General features: G+C 35.8%; 1 protein-coding gene across 1 annotated transcript in view; it reads left to right on the forward strand.

The window, feature by feature from the left end:
- The first annotated feature begins 12,594 nt into the window (after positions 1–12,594).
- The window catches only part of MS3_00005466 (uncharacterized protein), a 36,435-nt gene continuing 23,068 nt past the window's right edge, over positions 12,595–25,961 (forward strand). The window contains exons 1-11 of the mRNA XM_051213539.1: positions 12,595–12,791; positions 12,827–13,056; positions 13,090–13,191; positions 13,225–13,327; positions 13,435–13,742; positions 15,376–15,521; positions 15,883–16,195; positions 18,718–18,990; positions 19,366–19,511; positions 22,225–22,310; positions 23,793–23,902. Coding sequence (XP_051069528.1) covers positions 12,874–13,056; positions 13,090–13,191; positions 13,225–13,327; positions 13,435–13,742; positions 15,376–15,521; positions 15,883–16,195; positions 18,718–18,990; positions 19,366–19,511; positions 22,225–22,310; positions 23,793–23,902 — 1,770 coding nt within the window. The 5' untranslated portion in view covers positions 12,595–12,791; positions 12,827–12,873. The remainder of the gene's footprint in view (positions 12,792–12,826; positions 13,057–13,089; positions 13,192–13,224; positions 13,328–13,434; positions 13,743–15,375; positions 15,522–15,882; positions 16,196–18,717; positions 18,991–19,365; positions 19,512–22,224; positions 22,311–23,792; positions 23,903–25,961) is intronic.

Consider the following 25,961-nt stretch of genomic DNA (forward strand, 5'->3'; position numbering starts at 1 on the left):
CTCATTCATTGATTCATAGTTAATACATGATGTTTTTATTTCTTGGAATAAAATTTTGTGCTTCTGAACTAATTCTTTTTCTAAATTCGGAATATTTCAATCTCCCTATTTTAAGGGAAATTTTATCCGTTTTGAGGAAGACACAAAGAAATATTTTAGAGTAATGACACAAAAATTCCAAAATTTCTCCATAGGTCTGAAGCATTTTCCCCGAATTTTGAGTTGTCCTCAATATTTCCCTAACAGTTTTAAACACTAAAAGAAAACTCATCTATATTAATAGATAAAACCCCATTATTTTCTAACATTTAGTGGGATTTCTCCAAAGCTTTTAGTTTTCCCAAATATGTCCCAGAAATACCCCCAGAATTTTTGACAACTTTTGAAAAGTTCATCTGTGTTCTATGATTAAACTGTAATATTTTTTCGTACATGGGGGAAATTCCGCAACATTTTCGGTTCTCTCCAATACTTTCCTAAACTAATTGCACGATTCACAGAAAACAAGTGTCAACACGCAGTTGCACCTTATTGATGTTATATAATATCCCTATCTTGCCAGCATTTGTTATGACGAACTCGATAGATAAGCATCGCCGTAGTTTAAAGACTGACGTGTTACAAATGAGATAGTCTATTGAAGTTTTAAAAAAGTACGTCTTCGTATTATTAGTAGCCGCTGCTGGGTTTCTGTCGGTTACGTCGAGTGGAAGTTAAACTATTGTTCACAGTGTTCTACAATAATTAAAGAAATATCACTCTTCTGCGTTACAAACGAAGTGTCAAAGCTGCCAAACTGCGAATGTTTTATATCATAGCAGTTATGCAACCTATGAATCCATAATACCATGTGAAACTTTGATTGCGTACCAACAGTATTTTAAAATGGTTTGCTGAATTAAGAACTTACAGTTAGGTCTGTGAGCACTTGTGGAGTCAACTGAAAATAAAATAAGAAACAATTTTGTCAATATAAATGTCCACCACAAACTAATATGGAATCAGAAACTGCTATTCTGTTGCAGATCGAAAGTGCATTTAGCTCAACTATTCTTTGGATCGCCATCCACGTTTATTGACTCCATCTTTTGCGTCGTGTAAAAAAGTGCGACTCGTAGCATTCATGGCTTGTACTATTTGTTTCTCTGAACAGGTTACAGTCCGGAACCGTGGACACATAACGTCCATAAATATATCAAGACTGCTGTCTGAATTCACTTTGAATCGTTCTGTCGAATCTGTAATTAATAATACCTATTTTACTTTTAATTCCACGTATGGTGTGAGTAATTACCAGTTCCGGCGTCAGCAAGTAGGCTAGACAGCTTTAGTTGACTTCAGAAGATCATCACATACAATCTCTGACAATCTGTTCGCCTAAAATTTCATAAACAGCAGTCACAAATTAAGAACTGGTCACAAAATTTATTCCTCTAATGCATCTTCAACAGAACGCATTTCCTCGGGTGCTTTCAATGGGTACGCGCAACCCGAATTCTTCATGCTGCCGTTATACCTATCATTTACAAACATGGATGATATAAGCAGTTAGTTCGTTCATCTTGTCAGACAGTTCAGTAACTGCTTCCATAATTATTTTCGACGATCTCTTACTGTGATTATTGTGCAACCTTTTGATATCATGTTTGCAATTCTTCCAACTTACGTGTTATTAACTGCCGTTGAAGTAGATGAAAGCGGTGATGAGAACATCTTTGTTTTTGAGGGACTATTTTATGAGTATGTACTTAGTAGATACTTACTTATCTATTGGGGAAAAGTTACCAGTCAAAATGTTGTCAACTGGAAACTCAACTGCGACACATGCAGCTTTCATTTCAGCAACCTCTTGTTCTTCAGAGATGCACGAGTAGTCGTTCATTTTGCGTTTGAAGGCCCTTGCAACGAATGAATTGCGTACGTTTATCAGGCCACCTTTTCGGCTTCTCAATTCCATATAACATCTTGTCATCCTCGTGTGCGTCAGTGCTTTTGTAGCTAAGTACTTCAGTTAATTATACCTTTTGTCCCTCGACTATATTATGTTCATCTGAGGGCAATGATTTTAAGGTGACGACAACTTACCGCAATGATGCAATGCAGTGAAACTGTCTCATGTCTACTTGACATGCTAAAACAAGGCCTAAACGTTGGTGGTGGAATGAGGACCTGTCTTAATTATCATGTAGTAAAATATTTTAATTTAGTGTAATTACTTCGAAAAAGACCTAAACAATGTCCTTAATACCAAATATTTATTCCCAGAACTGTGTGAAATGGATTTACTGTTTACCTCGTAATTATTATCAGTGGCCTTACTCAATATTATGTTTTTGGTGCAATATAGAATTCTTGGCGTTATGCTTTTCAAAGATTTTCCTTTGCAGAATAAGTAAAAATTAAAGAAAATGACAACTGCATGCATATATACATAAGTTAAGTAGATGAACTATCTGGAATTAAATCAAATGCCTTTTCAAGATGATTTAGATCTTCACTGAAGATACTTTCTGCTAAGGTGGTCGCACATCAGTAGAATTTTACTACAAAGGCCAGAATCTTCCAGAACGATAACCGCTTGCTCACTTTCCATATATTCGATTTCCCTCATGACCTTTAGCCTCTAATTGGTTGCTATGTTTTTTAGTGAGCTAAAATGCTACATGCTTGAAGGTCATATTATGTTACCATAACTTTTATACCAAGTTCCTTTACGTTGCTTGTTCTACCACAAATACTAAGTTACCTGCAATTCCATTTTCTTCCTCTGTTAGCCATAGAGGTTTGATGTGTTGGGTATAGTTGATTTCAGATTCAGATTCAGATTTGTGTAGTAAGGACAGAAGGCCTACGGCCTATTTCATTCCTTTTCTAGTATGCTTCTGTGAGTGTCCAGTCTTCTCTTGAAGGAGTCGATTGAAGGTGCGGACACCACTGCTTCAGGCAGCAGGTTCCAAGTATTGATGACGCGGTGTGAAAACCTGTATGCCACGGGTATTTTGTTCGTTCTTGGCTTTTCTACTCGCCTGCTATGTCCTCTAAGGTGTCCCGATCTAGTGGGAAGAAAGAGAGAGAATAAGATAGGTCTGAAATCATCTCTCAGTATTCTGTACATCAAAATTAGATCTCCCCTTAGTCTGCGATAGGACAGAGTAAAGAGGTCCAGTTTTTCAAGCCGCTCTTTGTATGATAAACCCCGGAGTTCCGGAATTGCACGGGTAGCTGCCATCTGTACTTTTTCTAGTATGTCCGAGTCACCTTTTAAACAGGGGCTTGCAGTCTGAGCGCAGTTCTCCAGCTTAGTTCTCACTAAGGATGTGTATACTGTGGTGAACATGGTAGTATCTAACTTAGTGAATGTCCTTTTTAAAGCCCAGAGGGTTCGAAACCCCTTGGATGAGACCTCCTGGCAGTGGGCCGTCGTCTTAAGATCGTTACTCACTGTCACCCCTAGATCCTTATGAGACCGGACTACGGGTAATGACAAATCCCCTATGTTGTACTTATTAATCTTTGAATCCCCCAAGTGCATGTAGACACACTTTTCCGAGTTGATAGGCATCAGCCACTCTTTAGACCAGTTTATCATATTATTTAAGTCTGCCTGAGGAGTAAATACGTCTTTGTCTCCAGTTATTACCCGCCAAATTTTTACATCGTCAGCGTATAATAACACTGGAGACTGTACTATACTTGTAAGATCATTAACGTACATTATAAAAAGTAAAGGACCTAGGACGGAACCTTGGGGTACTCCACTAAATACTGGTCTTCAGATGGAGCACTTGGAATTTATTCTTAATTTTAGTCTACGACCTACTAGGAAATCTTTAATCCATTTTAAAAGAGGTCCGGAAATACCAAGGATTTCCAATTTCAATAGCAGTCTATTAGTTGGCACCTTGTCAAAAGCCTTGCTGAAATCTATGTAGACAACATTCACTGAGTTTCCGTTGTCTAGTGCATTAATCCAGAACTCCCTAGCTAAAAGGAAGTTCGTTGTACAGGATAGACCCTTTCTAAAACCATGCTGTGCCATGTTCAGCAAGTTACTGGTCTCCATAAATGCCGTTATGGTCCGTTTGATTATTCCTTCCAGTATTTTGATTACAACACTGGTGAGGCTTACGCGTCTGCAATTCGATGGAACTTGTCGTGGACCTGTTTTATGTATGGGAGTGACGATTGAGTCCTTCCAGTCCATTGGTAACACACCTTGGTCAAGTGACATATTGAATATCACACTCAGTGGGGCCGCGATATATTGGGCAATATGTCTCAAGATTTTGGAGTGTAGCTCATCTGGTCCTGTTGACTTCTTCATGTTAAGGGTGCTAAGAGCCTTAAGCACATCGTTTTGGTCGAAGTCCACGGTGAGCAGATGGTTTGTTGACTCTGTATTTGGGTCTGGTTCTTTCTCCAGAGGAGGTTTCTGAGTGAAAACTGCCCCAAAATAGTCAGCCATAGCCTCTGCTTTTTCTTTATCTTCCTCTATCATTTCAGATTCACTTCCTACTTTAATTAGGTTGGGAATCCAGTGATGCATCCTTGTCCTGTAGTTTATGTACAAGAATATTCTCTTGAGCTGCTTGAGTGCAGATTGTGCCAGCTGCATTTCATATTTTAATTGAGCTTTCCGAATTTTCGTTATACACTCGTTTCTTACCGATCTGTTGCGTTCCATCGTACCTGCTGTGCCGAGGCGGATGGCAACGTCCCAGCATTTTTCTTTTGTCTCAGTAAACGTCGAATATCCCGCCCTATCCAGGGACGTCCGTGCTTCTTTCTCTTTGGGACAGTCCAGGGTATGTATGGTTGAGTTACCCGATTGTATAACTGCCTGAATAGAGTCCATGCTTCTTGTACTGATGCCTTTGAGTCAATTTCCCAGTTTTCAGCCGATGCTGCGGAGTTAATTGCCTGCATATCTGCCTTCCATATGTTGGAACGAGCTGAAAAGAACCACTCGTATTAAAGTAGCTCGATCGTTGTCTTTCCAGAATCGTAACATCTTAGGCTACAGTGAAACTTAATAGCGAAACGCAACATATTTTAACCTCATATCCATAGAAAATTGGAACACAACTATTCTTAGAGCCTGTGGATCATGAGATCAGATGACTGACGTACAAAAGACTTGTTTAAGTCACATTTATCTGGTTACCGCTTCTAATGTGTCTCTCACCTGTTAGCTCTTTAGAGAGTTTCCACATACTTGTAACGTTTTCGCGAGATAGAAGTTCCTGAGTAAACACCGAGTTCAGACGCCTAATATCTAGGTTTGCCAGACTACTTAGCTTGCGAACTTCAATGGAGTTTTTCTCCTTGTATGCTCACTTTCTACCCTTCATATTCGCTTCAGTTAGGAAGACATAAGTTGATCTAAACTTACGAAAATGGTCCCAATCAGGTAAAAAATATCAAAACATAATTTAAGTTAACAAGTGATAATGTTAACAGCGTTTTCCGATGGGTTATCTGTAAATAATCCCCAATCGGTCGTACGAAGTGTTTTTCAGACTTTCGATATTTTCTTTTCAGCAGTTTCTGTATTTGACTTCGTTTACCTGATGTAAGAGTGTACCCTTTCCAAGCTTGCCATAGATTCTAGGTAGGAGTGTAGTGTATTGGTATTGGTTCTAACCACACAATACTCGGAGATGAACATAAGATGGCTGAGAAAATTCACATCAAACATCTAACACGGTGGAAAATTCAGTAATATATATATATATATATTCTGAAAATGATAATTACAGAATTCACGCCAGTTTACAGGCATGATCAATTTGATATGAATAGCAACATAACATGTACAGAACAAACATGTGATAGAAGATAGTTTTAGGTATACTAGTTCAGTAATTGTTTAGGTAGTACGTGTATTACAGCGATCCAGTGCATCAGCCAGGAATTTTTAATTTTTCTTAAATGGACAGCCTGTTGATTTATGAACGGTGTAGTTAAGGTCATTTCCTGTGCCAGATTGAATGATTGCCAATTATCTACAACTAGAGAAATTGAAGCGAAAGAAGAGCACGGAACAACAAAGCAGTCATTACCAAAATATGTCAATCAGATCTGCCAAAATGCATGTGACACAGTGATATACTGTTGATGTTATTCAAATTAGTTAAAGTTGCTAGGGACGGTGTTAACATGGAGTGACAGCAAGTAGGTGGTTTCACTCAGGGAATGCACTAATAAAATCGGCTAAACCTTTAAAGTTCCTATAATATCTATTGTGGGATGAGATACACTTACAGGTGCTACAACATTCAATGCATTTTTAGAAGAGCAGTATGTAGCGAACAAATAATGGGAGTGATTTTATCGTACGGATAGATTGTGGTAGATTATTCCAGATTCTAGAAAATTTGCAGGCAAAGTAATTCATATAGAGAGATGATTTAGAATAAGTTTGTCTCACTAGTATCAAGGAATTACGGATGTCATAATGAGAAGTTTCTGCATGTTGAATCACGTGATTGGATTTAAAGATAGTTTATGAAGTAGTTTGAAGAAAAAATAAGATGTAATTTGAGTCTCCTCTTCCATAAAGGGTCTAGCCCAAGTTTATTACATCTAGAGTTATACGTTAAGGTACAATCACCTCCAAGAATACGAAGTGTAAATCGTCTCTGTACTGATTCCAGCCTTAATTTATCATTTATGCGCGCACTGCTAAGAAAAAACGGACACAAACTTTGTACATTAAAATACGTGACTCATTAATGTAAAGGTTTCGAGTTATGTAACCTATTAGACGTTGAGACTTATAGGTCTTATAGGTACACCTTGCTGACGAGTGCCAAGTAGCACGAAACCCGGGTCCAGGGTTTCCTGTTGACTACCTCCAACCACCATCTAAATCTCAACTTATAGGTCTGTTTTAATATCTGTTCTGTAAATGACAAGTCATAGGAGTATCGAAGTCCCAAGTCTACTGCACTAACACTTATTCTAACGCCATATCTTATTGCGATAATAGGTTATTTTCCTTAATCATTTTTTAATTTATCTTTGTTACTAATTTGGCGATGCAAACATAGTCTTTTATTCTTGTTCTGTGTTAATAAACACACTTATTAAACTATTTACGTATTTCACGTCTCCTTTATTTCTATTACCATATTTTCTCCCCTTCTTTGAAGTCAATTCAATATTCTTCTCAATTGCAAAAACCCTGATTTATTATTATTCTATTATCATTATTATCTTTTTTTTAATGTGGCAAACATAATGCTAACATTATTGAAACTTGTGTATTATTGCATTTTTACGAAACCCGAAGTGGTTTCTTGACAGCACTTATGTGCCTATAAGATGTATGTGAATAATAATAATAAGTCCGAATGGGCATCCAAACGACTGGGGAAATCTACTTCGTTTTGGTAACCTGGTGATGAAAGAACGCTACAGTCACATGAATTTGTAGAATTATGGTCTAGTTTGTTATTGGTACTGCTCTCACAATAGATTTAATCCTAAAATTGTAGATGCCTACCTAATCTATGAGATGTTGCGTGTAAGTCACATCATTGTCCACACTGACTCGTCGCATTGGAACCATCAGCAAAATGTTTAGTGTTTCCAAAAAGCACATTTAGTTTGGAGACAGAAAAATAAGTTTCATACGAACAAAAGAGGTAAATCACACAAGAATTATCGCACATGCAAAGCCGAGCCAAGCCATCCGATTGGTCCTCAAATGAATGTTCTTGCGTCTGCTTTTGTTGGCCTTTTTCTCTGCTTTAAATGTTGAATATCCATTTACTCGGTTATTTCATGTCCAGCTTTGGGTATTGTGTGGTTAGGACCAATATCATAAAAAATAAAAACCACCGCATACAATCAAAAGCGAACCATTGAAGGTATTAACAGTAAATTCACTGAATTCGTCGGCAAAAATAGATGGTAAAGATGATGTGAGGTCTGGAGTCCCGTAGGTGTTGGCAAAACAAACAGTTTTATTTATTCAAGTGTTTTGGACGGCTTCTCAAAATTAAATCACCGATAAAGTCGTTTAAAAACTTAAAACGTGCAAAAGTAAATCAACACCAGTTCACGTTTACAATTGTGGCCACACCACCGCCACGCTTTATTGCTAGACCAACTCTGACTATAAATATTAAAATCATGTAGTGATATTAAGCAATCGTCTTGTAAGTCATTTACCCGGGATCCTTGAATTGTGATAACACCACACTTACGACACATGTTTAGACTTGGTAGGAGATGAAGATACTCCATCTTGCCAATTAGTTATCGACAGTTAGTATTTAGCATTTTGGGAATCGACCTCTGATTAATGTTCAATATTTTCAATGCATATTGCCGGCAATCATGATGTCTCTAATTGTACTCTTCTTTATTTTAAGCGACAGGCTGTAGACTTTCTATAAATGCGCTTGAATAGGTTATGCGATTAATGTGCGTAATGATGTGTTAAAACAAAGAAAAAGGATAACTTTTTGAAATATTTCAATGGGTAGCTCAGATATTCAAGGAGGCAGTCTGTATACGTATAAGGTTAATGATGTGCATCTTGGTGAAATCATGATGGAGACAAAAATAACGACACCATAAGATCGGCATTAGTGAAAGTTAAGGATAGGTTCTCAAAGGAAGAACAGCAAATACTGTCTTCGAGATCAACTACCATGATTGTAATGCGGCGTATATGGGAGGAACATCCACATGATTGAATGTAAGGCTGAAGGAACACAGTGTTTGAAAGTGTTCCCAAATCCTCGGTTGACCTAATGAAACTTGATAATCAGTAAGTGATAGCGTTACATGCGTTCGGAACACGACACGAGATTAATTTTGAAGGGACCAAAATATTTCAGAAAAACTTAGACGCTCATAAAATATTGGCAACAGAAGTGCTGTATATTAGGGTGAATAAGAACAGTTCAAACAGAAAGGACGGTATTCAGCTAGCAACTACTTGGCAAACATTCGTTACCAAGTAACTGGATCCAATCTTTATTCGACCTGTTTATTTCACATGTATCGTTATTTTAACTGAAATTATTTTTAGTAATACAATCGTGTGTTTGATGTTTCTCATTTTTACTTCCACTTAAATGATTCAGAAACAATTTTTGAACCTTCGACTCGCACTTTTATTTTTACTTTTCCTTCGTGTGAAAACACATAAACAATTGATATCAACTATTAATAACTCAATCTAACACATACATACACACACAATTCGTTCAGTCGTTTATCTTCACATGTTTCACATTTAACTGACTCATGTCATCTTATTTACTAAAAATCAACATCCAAATAAGAATGATTAACACAGTATAGACTTGATCTGATTGGATAGTTAAAACGCTATATATTTCTTTGATGATTTTAATTTTGATTGTTACCCTGAAGAAGTCCAGACAAGTTACCTGGACGAAAAATTGGAATGATTTTAAATTTCAATCGCTGAAATTATTTCAAATATAATTTTCACGTGTAATGAATGGGCTAAAATTTATTGATATGTCATTACTACTGACAAAAGAAGAACAACATATGATGCAGAAAAATAATTTTGCAAGTTATATATAGTTAAACAAAAGTACACTCACAGGTAGCTTCTTATGGTAAACAGAGTTACGGACTCATCTCCACACCTTATTTTATTCCGAACCATGTTTTTTTATCGGAAAGCAGACTACATGAAAATAAGCGTTACAGAAACTGGTATGTTAAACAGTAACTAATGATTCTTAAATAATGACTGTCGACTTTTTTCTTGACTAACATTGCAAACCACTCACCTTATTTAATAATAATCCATTACGTGTGCATTTTCTGGCACCATTGAATCTGTACATACTGTTTGCTATTCACCTGAAACAAATTATCGTGTTATTGTAAGCGTATTTGTTATTTATCGTCCATCGACTTCAATGTCTAAGAAGATGATTACCTATGTGGTTTGTACTTCGTAATTGACTGAGCCTAGGTTTAATAGTTCGTATACTTACGGACCCCAGTAGAATATGACGGCAAGGACACCAATATGCCACAAATGTTCAACAATTCCACTTGAAAATCCTTTCATCTACCTCATAATGCCTGACAAAGTCTATCATAAAATTTCGATCACGGTTTTCGTATTCCATGTGGATATGACGAATCTTTATGCGTTCTGGTAAAACAATTGCTCTGAAAAAGGGTGAAATATTCATATTCAAAACGCTCTCACAATTCAACATTCCGTCGCAACATGCTAACTACTGGTATTTGCACCCGTGAAAACCTAAAATTTCTTAGTCTTCATATGTGCAGTATTGGCCTAACCACCAGTTCATTCCCTATTACTTGCAATTACTTCCTCCATCGACAGTGATTGTAATATCACTGGCTTCAAATTATCTTGATCTTTTGAGAACAGTCTTCTGGTACTTGGATCATAAATCATCCACGAGCTACTACGAAGATGATTGTGAAGTATCTTCAGTAGTTTTATGACATATTCTTCCCCTTCGAAAGTTACGCGGAACATAGACTGACATTTCAGAAACTTAAACCTCAAATGCCGCATATAACCCAAAGTCCGCAAGGTTTTCGATTCACTTTTAAACCTTGTGGCCTGCGCTTTTGATAAAATGTGCACTGAAACACCATAAGCATTTATTCGAATCTCATGTCCTTCAAAAATTTACCTTCAACATGAATGTAATGGGTGTGGGTAGTCCGACAAGAGATAACATTATCCTTCTCCTACTTGTTGGGACTCGCTCAGCCTTAGAAAATCCTGTCCAGTATTGGACGTTGAGATGGCTCTCCTCAGTCGACTGAGATATCTCTTGAACATAAAGCACTACAAACAGTACTAAGTAATTATAAAACAAAGCAAGCAGTTAGTCACTGCAATAATACTTTACTAAACGCGAAACGTATTACTATCATTTAAGATGGGAGCTTGAAACTTACGGGTTATTCGATACTTCCTCTTGGACTTTGCGGAAAAGAATGCTTTGCACCAAGTTTGCGTTACGACAATTATCACGTTATTCTTATTAATATAACGCTTTTTTCTTAATTTCATCAAGTTTAAAACAAAAGCATTGAGGTTCAGTAGAACAAGAGGTTTCCGAAATCAAGTTAAAAAGCATCAATCGAGCCAAAGTGAAGACTACTGAATGAAAAGATCAGTTAATGATATTCGCAAGCAACCTATAGGATACTCAGCTAACACAGGAACTGAAATACAGAGTAGCCGCTGCACGCTAGGTATTCAAACATCGTTGGAACAAAGTGGTAGGTGTCTCTGAATGAGCCTGACGTTATCACTGTGTCAAAAGTGGACAATTAACTTTCAATTGTGGAACTGAGTCAGCGTGTATGGTGAAAAACTGACGTCACGGTTGTGCTGGGTGTATTTTAGAATATCTCTCATGAGTGATTCCAGAATTTTCCTTAGACTCAGGGTTTCAAATAACGTAAGGTTGTTTACAGTCCAACATAACACTACCCTTTAGTTACTTAACTGGGGAACAGGGATGAAGACATACTCAATCGTTGTCTGTATAGATATTCTTTAAAATAATTTCACTGGTATCTTAAGTGATGATCATACTGACGAACACTAATGAATCGTACTTTAGACCACGTAGTGTACGCACTGTAGAAAGAATGGTCATAACTCTTATTCGGTAAACTGTTTAACAAAACTAACTCCTAACTAAGCTCTTGCGTTTAATTACTCTCTTTCTAAACTAGCATAGCGATTCTTCATGATAAATGCCTAAATCTACTAGTATACCGAAATTACTGAGGGACCATGTTCACACTACTTTATCTAAGTTGCCCTTATCCACCGATATTTTTGACTAAATGGATTCTCAGTTGGATAATACAAGGGTTTTACCACTCTGTATTTCAGGATATAAGAAACATTTATTTCGATTGAACTTTGTGGATTTGTCGGAATGAAAATTGTGTTTTCCGTTAGGGAAATATATACGTTCACTGACAGTTAAATGAGGTAACATCACTAATATTAACAATACCTTTGGAAGACAGAACGGGGCGCCTCAAACTATTTCCGTCATCGCAACTCATGTTACTGTTTGATTTATTGCTGTCTTATCGTGTATTAAACAGTGGTCTTGGTAATAGTATGTTCTATCCTTTGTTTCATCTAGGACTCATTATCTGAGAAGGCATTCAAAGTAACTTCAAAACCTAAACAAAATCACCTGGGTTCATTTCTCGCTCGGATATCTTGGAAAGAGTGCAGAGGGCATCTACCCATACAGTTCCAGGATTCTTGGGTTTACTGTACAAAAAGCAGCTTAAAAACCCAGACCTCTTTATTCGGTCCTGTCGCAGGTTGAGGTGGTCTGATTTTGATATATAGAACACTAGGAAATGATTTTGGACCCAATATATCCCCAATTCTTCGTCCAATTAGATCGGGACATCTCGGAGGACATAGCGAGTGGGTAGGAAAACCAAGAACAGACAAAATACCCGTGGCATACAGGTTTTCTGACCGAGTCGTCAATTCTTGGAACCTGTTACCCAAAGCAGCGGTGTCCACACCTACAATTGACTCATTCAAGAGAAGACTAGACACCAACAGAAACACACTAGAAAACGGATAACATAGGCGGTAGGTCATCTGTCCTTACTGAACAAATGTGAAATTTGAATCTGAATCTGAGTAGTTAGTAACTGGAAATTTTTTGCCTGATACGTGGTGTTGGCTCTTTTTGTTGATAAATCCAAGGCAAGACTGGATCTCCACAGAAATATAATATTACGGGATTAAAGTAAGTCGCTTAACTCCCTATCCTTACTACTGAGGACTGAAAACTAAAGACTGAGGTGGCTTTTACGAATCGTTTTCGCCACATGAGTTTTGCGTTCTTTTGGCGGGTTCATCAAAAGTCTGTTGCGAACATTCCGTGTAAATTAGCACTTTGTCTTCCCAAAATCACATTACGTTTAATAACTGGCGGTGTTCACTCTGCGGAAATAAGAAATATGAATGGAGTTACAGATATAGACTCATTACGTGCTAAGGTTCGCGATCAGGTAGCTTTCATGTCATTATTTACATTTTTTCAGGGTGATATAGTACGACGTCTGAAGGAAGAAAAAGCATCTGACAGCGCCCTAAAGGAAGCTATATCTGCCTTAAAGGCTTACAAAAAAGCTTTGGATGATAAGGTTAGCTAATTACTAGGTTACCATAACTTCTAGGAAATTGAGCTGTCTCCTAAAGATCCTTCTTTTGATCGTGGTAAACTAGAGGATCTTTTGAAACAGAAGTTTTTCTATGATCAATCTTTCTCTATTTACGGAGGTGTGTAGACATTTCATACTAATTGTGTTAAAATTTGTGTATAGTTAGCATTGCTTCATATCTGTTCTGTGTATTCATCCCGTTCTGTTTTCACCGAATTATTTTAGGTATTCAGGGTCTCTATGATTATGGCCCGATGGGTTGTGCTATGAAAGCTAATTTACTTTCTGCTTGGCGTCAATTCTTTATTTTGGAAGACCATTTATTAGAAGTCGACTGCTCTGTGCTTACACCTGAACCTGTTTTACAAGCATCTGGACATGTCGATCGATTCACAGATCTAATGGTCAAAGATGTGAAAACTGGAGATTGTTTCCGTGCTGATCACTTAGTAAAGTCAGCACTCGAAGCCAAGAAAAGCAATAAGAAAACCCCTGAAAATGAAAAACAGGAAATCGATAAGATGATCTTACAGGTAATAAGTGCTGCATTGTGTTAGAGTCAAATATTTTAATACTTATTACTAGTTTGACCTGAAGTTTTTCGGATAATTTTTTCCCATTGCTTCTTGGTTGATTGCATTGTCAAGAAAATTCTTTGGTCGTTCTGTTATTAATAGATTCTACAGCCAAAGCCGAGTTTTTTTTTGCAAAGGCAATTTGCATCTTTGATATCTATAGTTGGAGTTAAGTCCATCAGTCTTGCAATAAAAAAACACGTACTTTCCGTTGTCATATTGGTCGTTACACACGAATAGTATATGACAAATCAACTGAATAGGCGATAAATCGACATTAGATATCGTACATTTTAAACGACCTACATAATATTTATTCTAGTTATCATCCATCTAGTCTTATCATTCATGTTAGTCAATTGTTCTGGTGTTTTAAAATGTAGCTTGTCATGTCTAACCTCCATTCGAATTAAAATATAAGGTTTTATGAATGTGGTCGTTATGACGCCTCCTAAACCTAGATTGTAAGTATACCAGTTTAAGATTAGGACCAATTTTGTCACATTAAAAATGTCAAAATACAATAACGCAATAAAATATCCACATTTATAGACCACAGTAGTGATGATTGTCATGTTCTTTTAGTTCTTCAGTGCTAAATTAATCCTACCGATCAAATGCACGTGTTAAGGCACTTGAACTAGTGACCACATCGCATCTTGATCTCTAAAATTCGATCACCGCTGAAGGATTAGACGAACATCACATTGCTGACGATTGTAAACATTTCAATCCCACGAGAAGTCAGTCACGGCCCGAACAGCGCAATGGTAACGTTACAGTAAAGCGAGGTAAGGACAGTTCAAATCCCACGAAGAGCATAAACCTCTATATTGTATGTCTTGGTGATCAATACCATCTGGTTTGAAAATTAGGTTCCTAGTTTCCTACAGACCACCTCTAATCAACCAGTCAGCCAATAGCAATAAAATACGTTCAACGGATATTTTGGGATTTAAAAAGTTTACGTCAATCAGCAATTCATTAATAAGTTTGGATCACTTTTGCAATGCGTACGATAGGACAAAAGACTCAGTGATTATCTTTGTAAAATTATATATCAGTCTAGTGATTATGAGATCCTTACTAATTATTGCAGTTGGGTCAAATTATTTTTATCTTTTCATAGTGACCGTACTTTGCACAGCTAGTAAATTTCCTAAATATCTTTCTTACCTTACAAGTCTTACTAGAAATCAGATTGCAACAAAATTATTTTAAAACACAAATGAAGCAGTCATTTTTCTGGCAGAAGCATCTTACCTATTAGTCGTGCCGAATCTGTGTACTGCTAGGGTTAATTTATACGCATATTGGTATATCGAAATTCGGTCTTTCTGAAAACTCATATTTTCACGTTGATATATCTCCAATCCATTTGAGTGCACATTTTTCACAATAATTAGTTGTCAGTCCATCGGTCATGAGCAACGTAGGGTGCTGCACATAGCTACATCTGTTTAGGTGGCCACACTATTAGAACACCTAGAAATTATAGTATATCAGAGTAGTGGGAGCAATAACATCATTAGTAGTAAGACAGATTAAAATATTTATTCGGGGTTGCATACTTTTATCATCTACATTTCAGCTGGACAACTATGGGGCAGATGAGCTACACCAAATTATACGTCGTTTTGATATCAAATCACCGACAACAATGAACGACTTAACTGAACCAAAAGAATTTAACTTGATGTTTTCGACAATGATTGGTCCTACCGGCCAATGTAAAGGGTAAGCTTTTTGTGTCATTTTCTTAGCAATTTTTTTGTTTGTGGTGACTTACGTAGCTTTACAGGAAATATCGATGTACCAGGCAGTTGAGTATGAGCCACACTCTAAGTGTGAGGCCCGATGGTACTGTTTGGTTGTTCAAACCGAAGTAGATAGAGCGAAGTTTGAACCTGGCAATTAGTGGCCGAAAGTCGAACGCCTTAACGACAAAACCCACCCCTTCACGAATGAATTTATAAGCCTATAGAAGATTATCTCTATCGTATTTGTTAACTATAATACATTTCAACCTTTATCACTTCCACAAAATATAAGTAATTAAATATTTGATATTATCAATAATCTAACGTTTCTTTTCTAGTTATCTTCGCCCGGAGACTGCCCAAGGGATTTTCGTCAATTTCCAGAGGCTCTTACACTTTAATCAAGGTCGTCTTCCTTTTGGAGCTGCTCAAATCGGTTCTGCATTTCGTAATGAAATAAGCCCGCGTTCCGGTCTAATTCGCGTCCGAGAGTTTACCATGGCAGAAATTGAATATTTTGTAGATCCCAGTGACAAACGTCATCCCAAGTTTGAGGACGTGAGAAATACAGAAATGATACTTTATTCGTCATGTGATCAGATGAGTGGCGAAAGACCTCGAAATGTTACTATTGGTGAAGCGGTCGATAAAGTGCGTTAAACTCCCAATCAGTTTGGTTTTTATTTTACTGGGCACTAACATAATTTCAGTATATAACTGGCCAAGTCATGTCAACGAGTTTGATTAAGAAAAGTAGGTTTCATCCAATCGTAGTGTTAGTGTTTCATCAACGTTCGAGATCATCTATGACTGGGAAAAATAGGTAACATCGCAATTTAACTAATAAAGACAAACAACGGATAATCCAGGGGGGGGGATAATTGTTCTCTTCATAAATCTCATCCACATTGGAAGCATCTTGCATAGTTTGTTTGCATCCTGACCATAACTTTTACCTTGACGTGGTGGCGAAGCTTACATATCCAGTCGAGCTATATTATGTGCAACGCTTGTTCCTCTAGATTCTGTCATGTCAAGCAAGCCCTTTGGGTAACGGTAAGACTAAAAGCACTAAATCAAGGTTCGAGAGTAAAGTCGCACGGGTGACTGTACATGAGTGTGACAGTAGTCAAGTATTTCCTTCAAATAACTAGCATCTATGTTAATTAGATAGGTAAGCAAATCGGTTAATGAGGTAGTGAAACTTCATCAACTAAGGTGGTTGAAACACGTCACGTGTGCCTAATCACTGCCAACCTCAAAGAGCGATATTTGGCAATGCAGAAGTAGTTAGGAAAAAAGGGTAGGGTCGGTCAAACCGAAATTTGGGATCAGTCACTCACTTTCGGTCTGAGGCAAGTAGTCAGATGCAATTGCCTAGTGAGGATCTACGTGATAACACAGACCAGTGACTTGAAACTTTTGATAACATGCCTCAAATTTGTCCGCAGTGATACAGATGCATTCACTCCTTATGTTTTTCTCGATTTCCAATCCCAGTATTCCTTCATACTTACCTTCCACCTCATCCAGCGATTTAGTCTTTCATTTTTCACTACCATTACATTACTTCATTCTCCTTCGTCGCTTTCACCCTGTCGTGCCAATCCAGTATGGGGCGCTGGGGCCAACTCACGTCTGTTCCAAGTCCTTTATTGATGATGTCTGTACTTTTCTTTGTATAAAATCTCGGTTATTTATAATGTGACCATGACAATGATTGTTTCTCTAATGATCAGTGCTCATATAGTCCTGGTGATACGCAAATTCTTTTACTTATCGAAGTTTGAGCAGCCATGTTTATCCAGTCCAAATATTATGTTCCTGTTTATTAGGTGCGTCTTTACGTAAACGCGATTGTTTGGTTGTATTTTGTTCATTTCCTTATAATAGCATAATGTACTGTTGTTTATTATCTTCGTTCACGCAACATACAGAAACAATTATTAGTTTACATCATATTAAAGATTACCATGTTGGCTACAAAATTATGGGATATATGAAGTATTTGATACACTTTCTTCATATTTAACTTAACAGTGTCACTCACATCTTTTTAATGGTCTTGAAAAATCTACTGCTTCAGTCATATATACCTTTGAATTCTGGTAAATTTGAGTACCAAAACATGTATACACCATAGAAAAACTAAAATTCATTGATAAAGAAACAGAAAAGAGTAGGGAGTACAATGAAAATCAAACAAATGAGCGATAATAGTACATAATAGGAAATATTACCCAGTTAAAATTTCAGTTAGAAAGTGAGTTCCTCCCACTTTCATGAAGAATATATAAGAAAACTACAGAACCACTAAATTCTTTTCTAAGTTATATCTGATAACATCTCAATCCACTGAGTTACACAGCATCGTATTTCGATTTTGTTCATACTATACTACCATATACTATATTCAATTATCTCTAGAATTTATTGATCAGTGATTCTAACTTTATATTCACTACTTGTATTTGATCATATTTCTTTTTCAACCCTATGATTAGCGAACAAAACATCAGACCAATTAGGTCGTGTTGTAACTAAATATAGTAGTCATGGATCACGAATTCTGCTATTAAATCAAACAGTTTGTCTGAATGGCTTATACAAATAACTCATTCAGTGGTTACTGTGACTTTTATGGGCAATAAAAACTATGTTGACAATAAAGAGAATATTTGTTGTACATACTTCACCTGTTAGTCCATTCCCAGCAGGATTTAATATGACAGATGCTTAAATCATTGTGAACAGATTGCTTAACCTAAATAGATCTATTTTTCAAATCTAAATCTTTTCATTTCTGTATGACTGAATGCTGAGTTGTGTATACACTTCTCTATGGTATTCCATCACACGATTCCCCAGTTGACGTAATCGGCCTCCAATGGGTAAATAATGTAATGTCTAGTTCTTAGTGCTGAACGACGTTTACTCCTTTTTATGCGGCCTCTGGGTTGAGAGATCTGACGTCATGTTGTGACTCAAGTAGTTGTGCAACGATAACTCTGGACTTGAATAACAACAAAATAAGTTTACTTCACCTTAGGTCTTACTAGTGGTCGTCAGAAACTGAAGGTTTTTCTAATGCTTTTTTAATCATCTATTGTTTTACATATGATAATATAAATAATTGTATTGTAATATTTCCATCGATCCTTTTGTCTTTGTAGGGTGTTGTGGCAAATCAAACGTTGGGATACTTCATGGCGCGAATACACTTGTTTTTAGTCCATATTGGTGTTGATGCAAAACGACTACGATTCCGACAGCATTTATCAAATGAAATGGCCCATTATGCCTGTGATTGTTGGGATGCTGAATGTCAAACAAGTTACGGTTGGATTGAATGTGTTGGTTGTGCAGACAGAAGTTGTTATGACTTAAATCAACACAGTAAAGCCACTGGTACCCGTTTAGTCGCAGAGAAACCCTTAGATGAACCTGTAAGTATTTCCCCTTATTTTTTTTACCTCTTATGATGAGAGTAATGGTGGCCTGTTGCATCTAAACAAACATTTGTAACTGCCATTTTTCATAATTATTCTTAAATGAAATTTCTTACGGCATTATTCACTACCTGTAGTAAAAATGTACAGTTTCTCAATAATGAATCAGTGGTAAACGATTTAATTACCTCGTCATCTGAACACATGTTAATACATATTATTTTGAAAGTGACTTTCACATACATACTTCCGTTCAGATTAAAGATAAATCCCTGGAAAAGTAAAAAAAACATGTTTTTATCTCGCCTTTATTTTTTTTTGTTAATTGTACAAATATGATTACTGTATTATTATTTTTCTTCCCAATCGTAGAAAACTGTACAAGTCTGTGAATGTATACCCAATAAAGGTGAGTTAGGAAAAGTATTTCGAGGAGAAGCGAAAACTATCATACAACAATTGAGCTCACTTACTCTCGATGAATGTCATTGTCTAAACAATGAGTTGAAAAACACCGGGTTAGTTTCTGATATATTGCTGAATAATCAACATTTTATCACTTCACTGTAGCTATAGGTGCTTTAAATTTTACTTCCTAATAATTTCATTCAAATCTTTTGGTTACAAATTCACTAATCTTTCTTAGTTTTCATTTTGTAATTCACCGGTTTATAAGAATATTTAGAATTTAACCAATAGGTCAGCGGTCCAAATACTGCTCCACCTACCTTTGTTAATATAACGAAATAGTTAATAAGTCTTCTTTGGACTAGTATTTTTAAACTCTTCACTTCACTCGACTAGTCTCAAAAATCAAACATAACTTGGGGAAAAACAGTGATACATTTCAAACCAAAGAGCAAAGTTTAGTCAACCAGTTATATACCGATTAAAATGAGATCATTTTCGCTAAATACTAATTATAGTACATCAATTATACAATAAACATGCATTGAAAATAAAGTTACACTTGATAAAATTCAGTAAACAAAATTCACTTAAAGTTAATTTGAGGATTTCATATCTCAAACAGTAATATTTTTCCTAAAATTAAGCAGGATTACACCAGCTATGTTAAAATGTACCCGTACATCTCTGGAAATAATCATGAAAATAAAACTACAAAAGAGTTACTTCATATTTTAATCAGTTTCTTGTTGACATATGTGCATCCTGTGTGTCCTGGATTCCACTGCTGGCCACCATCCATTTCTACTTATAACATTTGTGGTTTAAGGCAGTACCTAGGCAATCCGCACAGGATGCACATATGCCAACAAGAGACGGGTCAGTTGCGGTCCTAAACATCAATAGGAAGGTTCAAACAACCAATACAAAGTGAATTAATATTTTGTGTCAAAAAACGAGTTCTTTTCGGAAAAAAACAGGTTCCAAGTCTTTAAATGTCAGTAATCAGGCAAGCAACAACTTAAGCAGTTTTAGAATTGAGTAACATAGCATTGTGTTCAGGTGGTCGACTAACTGCAAGTTTAAATTCCGAAATAGGCGAAAACTCAATAACCCAGTCAAGAATTGGATAATTAGCTGTGTTGCATGGCTAGATTCTCCTGTCAGTCAGTCAGTCAGCTACAACGTAGGACTAGGCACATATACGCATCGGTCCAAGTTACCATACCTCATCAACACAAAATGAATACCGGATTCATAGAAGTAGTTAATTCAATGGTGGTAACATATAAAAGAAAGATTGCAATGAGGATATAGTACAGGAAGAAATAATTAGTTCGTAGAAAGAAAGATATGAAGTGAATTTAATCTCTTTGTTTAAGGGAAGATAGAGAGTTTATACACCGACGCCATTGTGATCGATTCTCCTGTATTTTCCTCAGAAATAAAAGTAGCAGTAGCGCCAAACTCTAGATTGACGGCACCGAATCCTTGTTTCCATATGTTTACTGTCGCCCCATTAGAAATGAAACAAGTAATATTTTCATAATTGGCATCAGAGTAAGACTTTCCTTTTCTACCTCATTCTTCTCACTTGCATAATGAAAATCTCTTCGTCGTATGTGAAGTGCCCAGTAGTGTATATCTGGTTGGGAAGTAAATTGTAAGAAATTGTACGTATACATCTCGAGCAAAAGGGAATTTTCTCAGCTCATTACAGTACGCACTATATGGTTATACTTGTCCGTTAATAACAGCGTTTTTTTCATGCAACAACAGTAGACTAGCAAGAATTTTTTTCTCGGGTCACAAAATGACCTTATGAAGCGATAATAAGGAAAAATGGCGACAAAATACCATATCATGGCATGATGTTTAAAGCAGTCGATTTGCAGACAGTACTGCTGTAGTGAACGAGAACTTAGGTGGGGAAAACCAACTGATTTCTTAATGTAAAATTACAGGGTGCCTTGATAAAATATGAAAACCATACATTAAATACATTATTTGCACATCTTCCTTAATCCGTCCCGTACGTGCTTCACGTTTCTTCCAACCCTTTTGTTATTGCAATTTCTCTTTGTTACCCCTTCTGTTCTCTTCAATTTAATTTTCTGTTATCCGGCGTTCTACTTCCGATTGGTGCTACATACTACTTAAATCTTTCAGCATAGCTAACATACACCACTGCGAGTTCGAACCCCGCTTCACCCGCCTCGGATTTCTACGTCAGTTATTATTAGTAGCCCGTCTCTTCACCCGCAGCAAATTGTGTAACTTGGGGCAGAACAATTAAAGTCTGTGTTGGGGATGGTTGAAAGAAAGTTAGGGGCGGCCTAACCAAAACGTGGCATCAGTGCTTGAAGTCACTAAATTCCGGTCTAAGCCATATTGGTAGATGCAGACTACTTCGTTGAGGTTCGCGTGACTATCGTAACCAATGGTTGGAGACTTCGAAACGGCTCAGAATCGATCACAATGGTGTAGGTGTATAAACTCTCTGCTTTCCTTCAAACTATGAGGTTAGCATCGCTTCATACCTTTCTTTCTACGAACTAATTATTTCTTCCTGTACTATATCCTTATATGCAATCTTTCTTTTATGTGTTACCACCATTGAGTTAACTACTTCTATGAATCTGGTGTTCATTTTGTGTTGATGAGATATGGCAACTTGGATCGATGCGTATATGTGCCTGGTCCTACGTTGTAGCTGACTGACTGACATTCCAAATTAGTTGATGTCTAGTGTGATTTTGTTAAAACAATAACCTGAATAACATTCATTGCTAATTATTTCTACTGTTCTCTTTTTAAAATTAGAAAGATTACTCTAACAGTTAATGGAAAGCAAGTGGATCTTAACAGTTCAATGGTTCAGATCAATGAATGTGAAAATGTTGTACACGGTAAGTAAATTTCCTCGTTCTTCCAGTATTTGCTCGTATATACATAACTCATTTCTCTACAAACAGCACGTAAATCTTGCTGTACTAAGTCATAATCAATGCAGGGATTGAAAATAAGATTCTTTAGCGAAAGTTTTCACGAGGTGAATAGCAAGAAAGTTAAAATACTTATATCACTAATCACAATGACAAATAGTAAGCATTAGAGAATATGGTTCGAGAAGAAGGATTAAAAAAGTATATGCGAAGAAATACTAAGACTAGAGGACTATAAATATTGGACGCGTCTGCTCCTTTGTGATCAATTTAGAACCATATCACCCGATTTCTCCAAGAATTTCACTTAGATATGTTTCTGTAATTATGGAGAACTAATTTCTCTTGGATGTCCTTCGCACTATAATAAATGCTACTTGTTGGTTTAAACCATAGTTCTTATCTTGACCAATGGCGATCTTGTTTTTCGTAGTATACTGAGCGATATCAGTGTTGGGGAGATCCAGAAAATTCCTCGAAAAATGCAAAAAGGGGCTCCGAAATCTTTGAGAAACATCTTATCCAATCAAAATTCAAAAGAAGTTTTACCAGAAACATCTAGAAAGTGAAAGGTCACATGTTATATTTCTGATTGGATCATTACTTATACTGCTACTATGTTTGGTAGCGTTCCAAAACTTTCCGGAGGCCTAAGGCCATCTAAAATGCTATAAATACCCTTAATTTTCTGTACTTAGACCAACCTTGAAGTAAGGCGTTCTTTCCATATTTTGCATCTTTTCTCTCATGTTCAAGTTGCCGTGTAGATTAACCTGGGAGTTACTAGAAGAGCTTAGGAGATCGAACCTAGCGTTCAATTAGAAGATTGATCAATCTGTTTGTCGAATTCTTTTCAATGTGGCTATTAGTAAGACTGTCACTTATCCACTGTACTTTAGTTAAAATCAGTTCAATTGCAGTCGTTTCTTTATCACAACATATTTTGAGCATTTGCTGACTTAATATAAAAGGTTTTTATTTCACACTTAGTTCTTATATTTGTGCCTTTTTAAACAAGACAAAAACATTGCTGTCTGACAATGGGTCATGATCGGCTGGATATAATGTTGAATGTTTCTCGTTTACATCTTTTAGGAGTCATTCATATCAAACTTTATTCACTGGTACTTGTAATTATTAAACTTGTATCCCTGTTTTCCTACTTACCAACTCTAAACAAATAAAATCAGATTAAAACTCAAAAAAACACCATTTCAGTTAGTTTAGTGACCATACTAGTTTCTTTGTTCAATGAACTTTGACTAATATCATGACACATTAATTGTCATTCAGCAGACAGTTCGTATTTCAGAATTTTTATGTGGTTAGTTTGCATTGAATAGCTACCCATTTTCACAGTTTCTAATGTATTATATGAACTAAATTTGGCATTTCAATTACGTTTTGTTTTCTAGTATCGTACTGATAATTTTATTGTTATTTTAGTCAGTGAAATAGTACCTAATGTAATTGAGCCTTCATTTGGCATTGGTCGAATTTTGTATACTATATTTGAACACTCTTTCCGTGTACGTGAAGGTGATGAACAACGCACAGTAAGTGATTTAAATTATATTTTCTTGAGTTTAATGTTTTGAACGGAGGTAAACAAGCACAAATATTAATTGTTTGGACTTTATTGATGTAACGCAGTAAGTTGTTTAAAAACAGTGAAATAGATTTAATGATTTTTCGCTTTTCTAATCAGTATTCAGTTTACTAATATTAAAACTGTATTTACAGTTAGTAAATCTTAAAAGGCGAGTATTTCTACTGTTAAGCTCTATTAGAGACGTCTAGTCCATTTAAATGATAATCTTACAAATTATACCACAGTTCAGTGTATTATAACTTGTCAGTTATGCATTGAAACTTGTAAACAGCGTTTTAAAACGAAGACAGAATTTTACTGTTTTTAATAATACACACAATTTAAACGTAACCATATATGAGAATGGTTTACTAACTATCCACAATTGATACTAGCATCAAACATCCGATCTCTATTGTCTTAGTTTACTTACTTGATCAGATTCCATCTGACGAAAACTCATTTTATAAAATTATTTTCTGTTATACATTTATAAATAAGCATTAACAACAGTTTTAGGAGACAGTATGAATTTATAGGCTAAAATATTAAAATTTCAAAAACCCATGTCTCATATTATGAAATGGGAGGAGGTTTTTATTAGAAGAGTTTCTACCATTAGCGTAATGTAATCGACAGTGACAAGATTGTTCTCACCTATTTAAAGAGATGATTCAACTGTAGTGCGCCGATTCAATTACATTGTCACACTTCAATATTGCATTGTTTATGTTCACTTTATAATTGAAGTAATATTTTGTAAAGTGTATGAAAAAAATATCTGTTTTAAACGAGTAAATTTCTAGTGAAAATGACCAAAGATGACATGCAAAATTGTAGTCTATTAGGATATGTATATTCATAACCTTTTTTCATCACTCTAGCTAGTCCTGTTTTAAAGCTAAAATGGAAAGAAAGAATTTTTTATCTTTAATCGAACACAATAAATTTCATACAATGTTGTATTACTACTTAGTAAACAAAATTAATTTTGAAGGTATGCACATGCATTTCTCACTTTACACAGTGTATGACATCGATGGAATTATGGAAAATCTTTAAGAGTAGATAATTTTATCTTTAAAGATCAGCTTTAGTTTGTTCCATTTCTTTTTAATGATCAAGTAAATGATCAGACAATTGATATATAGTTCGTTGTCAATTATCATAAGTGATTATATAAATAGTCTTTATTCATTGAACAGTATTTCTGTCCACATAGAATTCACATAATGATTTGGATTATTTAGACATGAAGTGTTTATTAAGAGAAATTTTCAAATCTGCCATGTTTAACTATCAGTTGTGTATTTGTATTTTTATGTTCAAGAGAAAAAACATAACAGGTATTCATCTCTCAGTTGAATTTCTCATTCTACCTACTTATAATCCTACTTTACGTTATTTAGTTAGATTTTATTATACTGTTGTGTGTGAGAGAGAGAGGTGTCATGTGTTAGAGATAATGTACTTTCCAAGCATATTCTTGTGATCTATGTTCACCTGACATATTGTTCATTCTTAAAAAGGAATTTGTTTCCTTAAACTTACACCCAAGATATTTTTCTTCTGTGTATTTTGTTTAATGCCATTGTTTTCAAATGAAAGAAGGCTTATATATTTTACTTATACACACATAATCAATTAAGCCCTTTTTTGTATGATATAAATATAATATACATAGTATTAAAATTACATGATATTTTTTACTGTTTCCTTTGTTATCCTTTTTTTCACCTTGAACTGACCTTTCTATAACGATTTAATTTTATTGATTACTTACATTATTCCGTAATTTCGATCACTTTTAAATTCCTCTCAGCAAAAAATATTCTGTCGTGACAATTTCTGTAATAAAAAATTTATTCTTTACTGAGAATCCTAGATTTACTCTTGATTGTTAATGATAATATAATTTAAGGTAATGATTGAAGGTAGTTGACAAAAAGTCCTGAACCTAGGTTCCGTGCAAGGCGTGCCTGTAATCTTAAAAAAATAATACTTTCGAATAGCTCAGTGTTAAC

Source organism: Schistosoma haematobium, chromosome 3, assembly GCF_000699445.3.
Source record: "Schistosoma haematobium chromosome 3, whole genome shotgun sequence".
NCBI lineage: Eukaryota > Metazoa > Platyhelminthes > Trematoda > Strigeidida > Schistosomatidae > Schistosoma > Schistosoma haematobium.